General features: G+C 36.7%; 1 protein-coding gene across 2 annotated transcripts; it reads right to left on the bottom strand.

Moving 5' to 3' along the window:
- Positions 1 to 4,369: 4,369 nt before the first annotated feature.
- Positions 4,370 to 12,971, bottom strand: LOC149839108 (E3 ubiquitin-protein ligase JMJ24-like). Of its 2 annotated transcripts, none has more exons than XM_090002273.1 (14): positions 12,744 to 12,971; positions 10,729 to 11,301; positions 10,509 to 10,651; positions 10,308 to 10,407; positions 10,023 to 10,155; positions 9,891 to 9,945; positions 9,009 to 9,774; positions 7,792 to 8,121; positions 6,522 to 6,935; positions 6,345 to 6,417; positions 6,013 to 6,098; positions 4,869 to 4,988; positions 4,697 to 4,767; positions 4,370 to 4,592 (listed from the first exon to the last, which is right to left on the bottom strand). In XM_090002273.1, the coding sequence occupies exons 2-14, from the start codon at positions 11,251 to 11,253 to the stop codon at positions 4,493 to 4,495; spliced, it is 2,916 nt and encodes a 971-aa protein (XP_089858399.1). In that variant the 5' UTR covers positions 11,254 to 11,301; positions 12,744 to 12,971; the 3' UTR covers positions 4,370 to 4,492. The 2 variants fall into 2 exon arrangements, with proteins under 2 accessions (XP_089858399.1, XP_089858400.1); XM_090002274.1 differs by having other exon boundaries at positions 10,729 to 11,304; positions 12,744 to 12,902.
- Between the last annotated feature and the right edge of the window lie 375 nt (positions 12,972 to 13,346).

The following is a 13,346-nucleotide window of genomic DNA, read 5'->3' as shown; positions in this document are numbered from 1 at the left end:
TCTAAAATATAAAACAGAAATTGATCGTATTGTGCAAAAAATATGACCTATTTTCATAAATGCCCTATAATTTTTTGCTATTCACCCAAATGTTTAAAATCATAAATACCTAAATTCACTATGACCTTTTTAACCCTCGCATGCATGAAACTCACAAATTTCACATGATATATCGCTTTGCTTCTCGAGTAACGCAAACAATCACTTAAAAGGAGTTTTGTACATTTTTTTGCGGACATCATGAATGTTGCATAAAATTTATGTGTGAACTTCCTTTTAATCTCAAACTTTGAAACATCACACATATGTTACGAATTTTGCAAATAATTTTATGTGAACTTCGTTTTACTCTCAATCTTTGAAACATCTTTAAAAAACTCATGAAGTTCACTAATACTTTATGTACGATCTTTGTGAGTATAAAAAAAGAAATTTTGCAATTCAAAATCTTTAAGGTTATTTATGGTCTCCAACCAGTGGTCCCCATCCAGCTTCCCGACGGTGACTTTTTCTGCAACTATTCTAGTAAAACTTCATCCTCAAGTATTTCAGAATCTTTGACGATATATTTTTTTCGTTAAGCACATATTTAATTGTTGAAGCAGTTACTTTTTTTTAAAACATATTTTTTTTGAAACACGATTTAACGATGACATATTGTAGATGTTTATATATATATATATGTGTGTGTGTGTGTGTGTGTGTGTGTGTGTGTGTATTTGGTTGTTGTTTTTGAACTTTTTTTTGTGTTTTCCTGTGTTTACCGTTTAGGGTTTACTATATCTAAGATTTTTCATATATATATATATATATATATTATGTGTATATGGATGTTTTTTTCTCACATGCTAGTTCCTAAAGAAAATTGATATATTGTGTGGTTGTTATAGGCATGTAACGATAAACTCTGAAAGGGTTAAAGTATATTACTATAACAATGATCACCTTACTTGGAATTCTATGCTATTTTCCAAATATAGTAGTTATAAAAAATTTATAGTTTTGATATCTCTTAAAACCGGATATGTAGAAGAGTTATATTAGCCTTTGGTATAGGAAAGATGGCAAATTAGATAGCTAACATTTATAGATAGATGTCTTAGATGATGACGATGTAGAATTAATGTTATTTAGTGGTGACATTTAAGTAGTTTCTCACAAAATTGAAGAAAAAGTTATTGCTTTGGTAGTTGAACAAGAAGCAAATAATGAATAGAATGATAGAGATCCTTTGGAGAAGTACATTTATCCCAGGCACTATCGATCAAGCTCAGTCATTTAGAAAATATGGATTTTTGACGTGCAGGCAATAAAGAACGAACAATTGATGTTGTGCACGATCAAAGGATCATTGCAGAGGATAAATAACCATCTCAACAAGCTAGTGTCAATGATAAAACTAGGTACAAGTTTTAATTTATGCTTGAGATATAGGTGCAATTATTATATTTTTGCATATATGCTTCATATTGAATGTTAAAATTTTAGGAATGTTGAATGCATGGATGTGTTGAAAGCGATATATACGATGAGTCTTGACTTAGTTTATGCAATCGAACAATCAATTAGTGGTAGTAGTAGAGAACCAGATGATATTGATAATGATTATTATATTATTTTGATGGAAGAGGATGAAGGCAGTGATGACATAAGATAAATAAAACATGTGAAAGCAATGCATGAATGATGTTTGAGAAGATGAAGCCTTTGTATGTTGTACATGCTATATGAATATTTGTTGGCATAAGAATTGTTTTAAATTTTTACACTAATAAGATGTTATTGAATTGGTTATTGTTTAATGGATTCTCATATAACGAAGAGCAATTGAAAATCATCGAAGTGGTGACATATCATTTATATGAACAATTAAGTAATAGACCATTTAATGATTGTAAAAAAAATCAATGGCTAACAATAATCTCAAATGATTGAAAAATTGCTATCGACAAAAGGTTTAATGATCTTCGGTATTGTCATTAGTTTATGAAAGATCATGTCATCATAAATAACTATAAAACAAAATTCCTGAAGAGTTGTGATAATAGAGTCCCTGTCATAAGCACGAGACCGAACCTACAAAATATAGTTGTTTACTCATGGAAGATCCTTTGCACAAAGGTGCAAAGCATGTTTCTTTCAAGTGAAGAAATATCAAAGCGAGCATACATGTGGTGGATCATTTGACAACCTTGTGATAAAAAAAATAACTTTCAAGTGAATTTGAGATGTTATTCACAAATGTATACATGATAACCTAAAAATAACTCAAAGAAAAATCATGAATGGCATCAACCGTGAGGAAACGACCTTTTCTATACATTCTTGGGCCACTATGAAATGATTAGTTGTTGTTTTGCCAACTTGCTTTTTATTTTCTGTTAAGTGTTTGAGTGCAATTTCTGGGTTGCGGTGTTTCAATTTTTATACTCACGACGATCTCACATAAATTTTTTATGAACTTCATGAAATATGTGTGATGTTTTGAAGTATGCACATAAATTATTTGAGAACTTCAAGAAATATGTGTGAACTTCATAAGTTTTTTGCGATATTTAAAAGATTGAGATTAAAACGAGGTTCACATAAAATTATTTGTGAACTTCGTGACATATTTACGATGTTTTAAAGTTCAAGATTAACAGAAAGTTCACACATAAATTTTATGTGTCCTTCGTGATGTTTGCAAGAAAAAACGTATGAAACTCTTTTTAAGTGGTTGTTTGTGTTACCCAAGGATCATAGTGATATATCGTGCAAAGTTCTACAGTTTCGCACATGCGAGGGATAAAAAGGTCATAGTGAATTTGGGATTTGCGATTTTAGATATTTGAGGAATAGCGAAAATTATAAGGTATTTCTGAAAACAGGTCATATCTTTCGTGCAATACAGTCATTTTTCAAATATAAAATATATGTAAAATATATTTTTTATTAATAAATGATTTTCTACTAGCCGAGCCGAGCCGAGCCAAGCCAAGATGGACATTGGTTGTTCATGCTCAAGCTTGTGGAGCCTATTTCATGACTTTGAACAAGCTCTTTATAAGCTGTACATGAGTCGAGCCACCGGCGGCTCATCTCATTTCCGAGCCCTGAGCCCTAATCGCCAAGGAGAAAAACGTTATTTTGTGAACTTGAATGTAATAAATGAAAGATTCAGCTGCTTTTGTAAATAGCTGATAGGTTTGCAGCTTTTTGCGGATTATCCTGTTTAAATCTTCCGTCTGGTCCTCTGGATGTCAACGGTGAGGGTTTACATCGGATACAGTGCTGACCCGAATTTGGCGCCCCAAAATAAGGAGTTTGAATGTATAATGAGTTTGATTGTCTAGAATCTGAGATCCAAGGATTTGATCTGCAAACGGAAGATCTTAGATTCAGGGTCCAAGAGAAATCATGGGTCAAACCAAACCTGAATATTATTTGGATTGGGTTGAGGTTAATCAGTCGGCACTTTTATGCCCGTACCCGAGACTTCATGACCGGGTCGGATCAGATGCATGACAAGATCCGGAACATAGACAGCACCCTCATTTAAAAGAAATGATATGAATATGATGATAGTGGTTACCTAACGCTCAAGTCACTTTAAAAATAAATGCCAGAGTGTGTATTTCCAACTGAAAATACAGCTTATCTATGCCTTTATTCCATGGCATGGTCAATGGACCGGTTTTTATTCAATATCTAACTGAATCGAGTTTATTTAGTCTGATTTGATAAGCTAAAACCATATCACGTTATAATCAGATGCAGATATGGTTTTGATATTTTGTTACTGAAACGGACAAGTATCCAAATCCAATTATATGCAAAAAAATCAGATTTAGTATGGGCTTTTCGCCATCCAAATCGGAATTCGGTAAACCATCATATGATTAGTCAGATGTAGTACTGGCAGGATCTGACCCGAATCCAAATCATTTCAAGTCCATATGCCTTATAAAGGCTTTCTAGAAATACATGGTGTTATACTGTCATGATTTAGCTTTTTAGGGGGTAATTTCCCTACCCTAATCATATGCATATTTACATGTAACTTGGTTAGATTTTATCGGATCTTGAGTTGGACTCAGATTCAGATTTAGATTGGAAGTCCTACAACTGAATTCAAATCCAATTAGTAATTGGATACAAGCTTTGCATAATAAGCTAACCACATGGATTTGGATTTAGTTGGATATCCGACACAAACCCGAACCATTTACATGCTCAAAGCAATTACTACCACCCTAGCCAGGTGTGTGGAGCTTCTATGCTGAAATCTGAACAAAACTTTTTTAATTATTTCCAATGATTTTGCTGAAGGAAAAGCAATAAAACCAACAACAGGAATTAAAAATCAAAAGCCAACTTATCACCAATATAACTTCCACAAAAAGAAATATATCATACATCAACAGTAAGTGATCTATGTTACAAAATACCACCATGATCTATGTTACACTGCCAATAAGGTTAAGCACCAGCGACCACAAATAATGAAAGCTCAGCTGCATGTGATTTGTCTTTGCTTGGTGATTTTTTCCAAGTTCTCCAAAACTAGAGATGTAAGGTTTCTGTCTTCTATTCGGATATCAGAATCGAGCCTGAGATGTTTATTAAAACTTATTTAAAGTACTTTTCATTGTGCAAAACATAACAAAATATGTCTATATTTTGGCTTCTGCAGAAAAGGAAAGTGCTTGCTAACCTGGGATCAAGTGCCAACTTCTGAATTTCTCTTATAGCCCAACTGGCAGCATACAATGCCATTTTCCCCACCTGAACAATAGAAAAATATTACAGATGACCAAATAAAGTTCCAAAGTTAACAAAGTACACAAAAGGCAAGAAATATAATACAAGCTGTTTGAGCATACAACCTCCAAAGCATGCTTCTTGGTTTCATGATCTTTTGGCAGACAACGGATTTCTTGCGACAGCTTAACAGACTCTTGCAAGCTTTCAGGGGATAAAAACTCCAAGCTCAGTTGAACGGAGGACTGAATTTTGAATAAACCAAAAGATTTAGATGTTCAGCATATGGTATGGCATCATAAAACTCCTCAAAGTATAGCTTTCATCAAATGACGGCTCATAAGCAAAGTATCTACAAGTTTCATAAGGTGGGTAGATGAAACATAAATAATTTCTTTATAAGGTCAAAAAATCCCCCCACCCCGGTCATAAGCAAGATTTAGATGTTCAGCATATGGTATGGTATGGCATCATAAAACTCCTCAAAGTATAGCTTCCATCAAATGACAGCTCTCATAAGCTAAGTATCTACAAGTTTCATCAAGTGGGTAGATGAAACATAAATAATTTCTTTATAAGGTCAAAAAATTCCCACCCCCTCCCACTTTGGAAACAATTCAACTAGTTCATGACTGGTGTATGAAGGCAGCTGCTTTTTCATCCTATTTTAATGGAACTGGCCACTGAAAACAATTCAATGATGGAAAAAATTAATAATAATAACGATCTTTCTTGCAACAAAACCAACCAGTTGATCCTAACAGAAATAGCACTCCTAATAAAGTCATAAAATTTTAGGCCAAGAGATCAAATTCAAATTTCAGAAGGAAGCAAGCAATGTTCTCTGTCTGTTTTGTTGATACTCTCAATGTCCAACTCAAACAAAGAATACTAAAAGGCCATGCCAAACAAAAAAAGGCACAATAACTAGTTTCATATCAGAAGAGATGCAAAATTTTGCATAGCATGTCCAATTCATGGATTCTTCACCTATGCAGATTCAGTCCAGATAATGGTTTATTGAATTTAGCTTATGTATGAAATATTTCTTGCTAGTTACAACATCTAAACTCAGATCGGGTTGCTCAAACATGTATAGAACACGCTTATATGCTGGAGAGTGGAGATTGATCACCGACAAAATAATAATAGAAAAGAAAACCACTTTATCTATTGCATTAGTAAGGTCAATACAAGTTTTAGTAGGAATTTTCTATGCAATGAGAGATTCTTGCAGTAGGGTCAGTCTATCTATCAAAGAAACCTAACCTGAAGATTCCTGACTTGGCATGGGCACCCAGCTGGAATGAAAACTGCCTCGCCTACATGTTGCTCGAATGTCCATGGCTCTACATCTGAGAGAACAACACACTGCATCAATTATGAGAGGCAATATACCGATAAATCATGAAACAGAATTGCCTAAGTTCACAAAAAAGTCTCCTTTAATTTCACACAAACAGAAATGAAGCAGAAGTCGATGACAAAAAAATGTCCTTATCCTATATAGTAAAAGAAAAAAATGTCAATATCCTTATAATTCTTTGAACAGTTTCTTTCTCAAATGCAGCAGCCAAAACAGATGTAAAAAAGATCCTTACTAAATTCCTCCTTGAGCTTTCTCTTATGGTCTTCATTCAAAAATATTAATTCGGCATAGATAGGATGCAAAATCTGAGATACAGGTGAAAAGCAAAAAGTAATTAGAGTATACAAGTTAGTAAGCAAAACCATATGAATTTGGCCAAATGACAAACAAAACCAGAGTTAGCACTTACATCATTTGACAGAGTACGATTTCTGAATTCTTTCCAATGAACTCTCAAATACTCATTCAGCTTAGTGACATCCTGCCGACGAAAAACCTCCCAGCGAACTTCAGCGTGTGGCTTTTCTGGAACATCAGTTCTCTCACCTGAACTGGCTTTGAGCCCATGACTTGCACGGTCATCCATGACCTCAACTCCCTTCACATTTAAATCAGAGATGTTCCCATTCTGTTTACCCTGTTCTGGAGTCATCCCATCAGCTGACTTCTCTTTCTCATTTTGACTTTCGGTAGCTTCAGAAGTTTTCCCCTCTCCTGAATTATCTTTTGCATCTATCGCCCTAAACATTTTCTGTATCTTTTCAATTTTTGCCCTCTGCCATCCTTGAAACTTCACTTCAGATGTATGCATCAATAGATGAACCTAAAGAACAGACAAAATGTAAAAACTCCCCAGTACGAGTCAGAAAAAGAGAGTATGCTGTGTCATTTTTTCATATGCATATGAAGAAGAATATCAGCCCCAAGGGCCTTGGCGTAGTGGGATGGGGCCTAGGCCGCTAGGCAGGCAGTCTAGGTTCAAATCTCATGGGCATCATCCCTTGTGCAAGACAAAGCGTGGCGACACCCTGGGGGCAAGGGGTAAGCCCACGGAGTTTTACGCTGCCAGGACAGTGATCGTAAGTGTGGCAGGCAGAGCCAGTGCGTCTAGGTCTCTGATCCTGGGGGCGGTTCCTCCATGTAAATATCAAAAATATGAAGAATATCATCAATCTTTCAACCCGAGAAAATAACAGACACACCCAAAATTTAGATAGAAATGCATGTGCTAAGATTTCAGGCACCCCATTTCGTTTTCCCACCTTGATATTCAGAAATTCAGTTCCAAGTTCAATTGCATGTCCCAAATTGTACACAAGGTGTCATTTTCTTAATAATCCAAAATTTTAATTCAATTTAGTAGATGTTTTCGCAGCTCCAGTAATTGTATTTCTACCGCCACATCATTTACTTTTTAAATATATAACATCAGCTGGTTGATGATCAAAGTTCCATTAACAAACTTTTGCAAGTAACCATCAAAACAAGTCTGCTGGTCCATGCAGCCTTGGAAATGAATATTTAAAGATAATGACAGATGTCAGCAAGAAATGGACAATCCAGGACTCTCTAGATAAAGTAGCACAGTGAAAGTAACAATTTGTGCATTAGTGACTTTTTTTTCTTTTCCCTGAAAGGAACACTAATCGCATGATTCAAAAGCAAAAAAAGGCACTTACCACATCATCACTATTGACATGGAGATTGGTCACTGAATCACCTCTTCCTAGTTCTTCATATGTCCCATAAGAAATAAAAACCTTAGGCTCCAAGTTGGCCTTCGATGATCCTGAATGCAGCTTTGCTGCCAGATTAAGAACACCCCATTTGGAATGAACATACTCAAGTAAGGGCAATGAACTGATGAATTCTGCTCTCTGATATAACAAAAATTCTTCCAAAGCTCGAAAAGATGGCCAGTCCTTTAATTTCAACATTTGTGGCCAACCATTTTCATGGATGCGTCCCTCAGAGTAGCCCTTGAAGAACTGACCAAGTTCAATATCAACCTGCAGCAGGAAAGATACCATTACAACCCAGCAGAAGTTTCATAGCATATTTGTGCATTATCATACAAGCATAAATATAGTTTGGTTGATAAAGTATGAGTGCCAATTCAACAACATAAAGTAAATGATGAGTGTGTATATGTGTGTTTCTGTTGAAGAGTAAGTGGCTACTTAACCTGAAGGCTACATGTGCAATGTAGACACCCTTTTCTTTCTTTCTTTTCTTGATAGGCAACTTAATCTGTGTGTTGCTCATTTCATCTCCATCAACTTAATCTGCTTTTTAATAGGCAAGCATAATTGGCTACTTATGCTTCCCTATTATTATAGAAGAAGATATTGTAGGTTATTATTTTCTGTTGGTCTGTAGTTTTGTTAACTTCAATCAATGCTAATATGTTTGTTCAATCAGGATTCAATTGGGTCAGCCTACCCAAAACATAGATCTAGTTGGATTCAAAGATCCATAAGTGTAAAGGCGACTTTGCCATTCATCATGGCAGCAGGAAGAGAGAACCCTTTATGTGAATAGTTTTGTCATGTATTACTTATAGATTTTCAACGAATATCAAGCGAATCACACATGACTGTTCTATATAGCAGTTTTACAAAGATTACCCAAGTAATTATCAAGATAAGTGTCAGAAGTTGAACAAAAATTAAATTGATTGAAGGTCTGCCTCATGCCTGATAATACTACTAGTCTACTACCTTATTCAGCAAGAAGAAAACAGAAGATAGGACAAGAGAACTTCTCAAAGATTTTAGGCAACCATATAGAATAATTATGGTCAAAAGCGGTTTGGTGTAGATGTGCGCTGAGGTCTGAATAAGATTATTGCACCATCAAATGAGACAAGATGTGGAGGGCATCGAAGAATATATACCTCAGACCAGTCCAAGCAATCTATGGCCTTGACAACTCTGTTACCATCTTTCAGTTTCTCATCTGAAGTTTCACGGATGCCCCGCCATATATCCATTGGATCCCAGGAGGAAGCCGATGAGCTAGAGAATACACTCCGGATAATAATTGGTTCACCTCTAACCCAGTGCTTTTGAAAATGACCAAAACCTTCAGAATTTATATCATGAGATGATGGGCAATACAAGTAGTTGTCATTGCTATCATTCCTGTTTGCTGATTTGCAGACCTTATCATCGAAACTATTGGTTTCAGGTGACCTACCCCCCAAGCAAGCAACGCATGAGTGTGAATCTTCCACTGCATTGATCTTGCAACCACTAATCATTTCTTCAGCAATTTTCTGTAGTTTGACAAGCCAATTTAACTTGAACACGCGCTGCAGAGATAACGACTGATAGCTGCAGCCACTACATTCCGTAGATGGGCATGGAATACAGGCATCACTATTCAATATCCAACCAGGAAATAGGTTATGTAAATTAATCACATGCTTGTCCATAGACACAGAAGATTGCTCTTGCCCTGTGGCCATTCCATGTGCTTCAGGAGGTTCCTTCATGGTGCCTTCGTCTTTTCCTATCTCAGTCAAATCGCCTTTTGCCAGTTCCTTTCTATCATCAACTTGGGACATTTTCCTAAGATCCTGGCAACAATTGATGCATAAATCAAATGCACAATTGGTGCAGTGCCGATGATAATCAATAATAGGCATGTTGCAGCAGTCACTGTCCAGAAACACAAATGGGTTAGTTTAGTTCCATAGGAAGCATGTAAGAGAATCATGTCAAATTTCTAAACTACAGGCACATGTGAAATGTGCACATGAAACTTGATAAAGTACCAGCATAGCTCGTCATCTACACTTAACCTCACCCTGGGAACATCCGGATTAACTCCTAGAACAAAAGAACATAGTAAGTGGCCATGCGAAGGAAGAGGATTCACGTATTTTAGAGAAAGTTTTAACACTTACCTTGAATCCTTTTCTCAATCTCCATTTCCAAGGACTGCTCCTGATGAATCCGCTTAAGCACCGGAAGGACTAATGAAAGAAGATGGTGGAGATACTGCAGCTTATCCTTTGCTTCTATCTCACATATCTTGACCTGAAATCATAAATCCAAACAAATCCTTAAGTACCTACTACTTTATGGAAAATGAAGCAGGGTAACTCGGTGCACAGCCATATTCCATCATCATCCAACTAAACAATAGATGGTCAAGCAATCATAAGAATTCACTCCGTTGCTAAAAGTACCTTTATTAGATTATCTCCTGATAAGCACATCCTGCAATTACAATTTCCACGGCATACTGGGCAGGCCTTTTGGATATCCTCTTCCGGAATATCAGGATACCTATGTTGTAGAAAAATACAATCAAAACAGGTACTAGACAATCAATGCCACCAAATCTGTAAACTGATACGAACAATCTAAAGTTACGAAATAAGACCTACCATTTAGAAATACAACCAGTACAATAACCTTTCTTTTCACATTTCAAGCACCAGATTACCCTCCCTTTGTCGTTCCTTCGACACTGATGGCAAATCTGCCCACTAGCCTCCCCAGATGACTCGGTGCTTCTTCCAGAATGCTCCTAAAGATTGAATGCACATTATTCAGTGGAATAGTGGTAAAATACAAAATAATAGAATAAAAAAGTGAAGCACCCACCACAAAAGCTCTTCCCATAAGGCTCTTCTGGCTTTTGCTTCTTGATGAAGACCCCGAAGTGTATACAAACTTAGTCCGGTTATCATCATTCAGAACTGCATCTTTTGGTGTCTCTTCACTAAACTTCTGAACAGTGCGAGTAGCTGAACTTTTCACATGTACCACCTCCGGAGAATTCATCAGCTGGCTTTTGGAAGACTTTTCCTTAGACTTCTTCATTGAACCCACGTATTCCTGCCCCGTCCTTGTGCTTCTGATAGGTACATCAAATTCATCCTTCTTACTTTCCAAATAAACATCAGCATCGTCCACGGACTTTCTCTTTGCCCTCTTCAGGCTGGCACGTAATGCAGAGTTTGCTGCCCTCTTCTTCGCCTGAATGTAATGCTTCTCACACACCGTTTTATCTGGCATTGACAAAGCGCTACACCTCCATTGTTTGCCATCTGACCTCTTGCACCGCAAATCCTCCGGAATGCCCACATTATCCTCAAAGTTATTGGATGATGATCTATGATGATCCATTACAGCAGATGCCAATTCACAATAATTGCTGACAGATTTCTCCCGTTTCTTCTATAACATAAAGAGATAACTTCATCATATATGTTGAAGAAACTCACAACAGACACCATATACAGGCAAAAAACACGAATTACACTAGCATTGTAAAAACCCAATTCATACAATCGCTAAAAATCCCATCTATATCTTAAAAAAAAAGGCAAACAGCAAAGAACATAACTAATTACATGACAGCAGAAATCTTGAATTACACTAACATGGCGAACACCCAATTCATAAAATCAATAAAATTCCAACTCATAGCTTAAAGAAAAACAGCATTAAACATAATTAAATACATGACGCCGCAGAAATCTTAAATTACACTAACATGGCGAACACCCAATGCATAAAATCAATAAAATCACAACTGGTAGCTTAAAAAAAACAGCATTGAACATGATTAAATACATGACGCCACAGAAATCTCGAATTACACACATATAGAGAACACCCAATTCATAAAATAACTTCCAACTGGTAGCTTTAAAAAAAACAGCATTGAACGTGATTAGATACATGACGCCACAGAAATCTCGAATTACACACATATGGTGAACACCAAATTCATAAAATCAATAAAATCCCATCTGGTAGCTTAAAAAAACATCATTGAACGTGGTTAAATACATGACACCACAGAAATCTCGAATTATACACATATGGTGAACACCCAATTCATAAAATCAATAAAATCCCAAACAGCATTGAACGTGATTAAATACATGACACCACAGAAATCTCGAATTACACACATATGGAGAACACCCAGTTCATAAAATCAATAAAATCCCAACTGGTAGCTTAAAAAAAAAAACAGCATTGAACGTGATTAAATACATGACACCACACAAATCTCGAATTACACTAACATGGCGAACACCCAATTCATAAAATCCCAACTGGTAGCTTAAAAAACAGCATTGAACAGGATTAAATACATGACACCACAGAAATCTCGAATTACACACATATGGTGAACACCCAATTCATAAAATCAATAAAATCCCAATTTATGTCTTAAAAAAATAATAAAATAAACCATCGTTGAATAAAATAAAAACGAAGGCCATCGAAGAGAAACAGAGGATAAAAACAAAACAAAAAATAACACCGTTAAATTACTAATCTTCCGTTTATTAGCACGTTTTTCTTCCAACAAAACCTTCATACCTAATTCCAAGATTGTCCTCCCCAGCAGCGCAAACAAACAAAAAACATCGAAACGAACCGTTTTCCCATCAATCAAACGCGAGAAAAAAAAAAGAGGGATGAGAGGAACGAACGCTTGGAAATACAATTCGCAATATTTTGCAGAACCAAGATGCCCCGATTCTTTTTTCCCCTTGAATCAGAGGAACATCGAGGATTTCCCGGAAATACCTGGACATAATCGAAAACGAAAAAGACGGGAACGAGGGAAAGTTAGGGGATCAGAAGAATCGTTGTACCTTGTTGAGGGAAGAGAGGAAGATGGCTCCGATCCGCCGCTGGGCCGAGGAGATCGAGGGGGGCCTTTTATAGGGGCGGAGAGGGGGCGTCTGAGGGAAGGACAGAAGCGCGCCACCGACGGGGAGGATGGGCGGTCTGCTGCAGCCGCGGGTACAGAAGCGGGCAAGCGCATCCTTGCAATTATTGGAAAATAAGAGAGAAAGAGAGACTCGTTTGGGCTGAGCGACTCTCCAAGCCAGGACTCCGACAGTCTGGGTCTTTCTGCAATGACTGGTTGAGTTTGAGTCTGCAAATAGTGGCAAACGGGTCGGATATGAATCAGTCTAGAATTGACCCGATGCTAGCTAGGATGTTTTTCTAAACACATGTTCGGTTCGTTCCCAGATAGGATATGAGTCCCGACATGAAACTGAATACCTGATTATAGGTATGGGCATGAAAATTACCGACCGGAATATTACTCGGTTCGATTCGAACTTGACTCCAGTAATATCCATTTCGAGTTTGGGTTATGATCTTTTTTCAGATGTCCAACCCGACCCGGATTGGCCTTGGTACTTGATATAATTGAAAATAAGTATTGAATTATATGAGTCCCAGAT

Source organism: Nuphar pumila, chromosome 4, assembly GCF_984573655.1.
Source record: "Nuphar pumila chromosome 4, dmNupPumi1.hap1.1, whole genome shotgun sequence".
NCBI classification, from domain to species: Eukaryota; Viridiplantae; Streptophyta; class Magnoliopsida; order Nymphaeales; family Nymphaeaceae; genus Nuphar; species Nuphar pumila.
Note: the sequence above shows the minus strand (reverse complement) of the source record. Positions and strands in the feature narration are given on the sequence as shown.

Bases quoted from the DNA above. Each gene is read 5' to 3' on its own strand.
- LOC149839108 (XM_090002273.1), bottom strand. From the start codon at position 11,253: ATGGATCATCATAGATCATCATCCAATAACTTTGAGGATAATGTGGGC. The intron at 6,936-7,791 runs GTAAGTGCCTTT...TCTGTTCTTTAG, and splicing joins ATGTCAATAGTGATGATGTG to GTTCATCTATTGATGCATAC. The intron at 6,099-6,344 runs GTAAGGATCTTT...TTGTTCTCTCAG, and splicing joins AAAGCTCAAGGAGGAATTTA to ATGTAGAGCCATGGACATTC.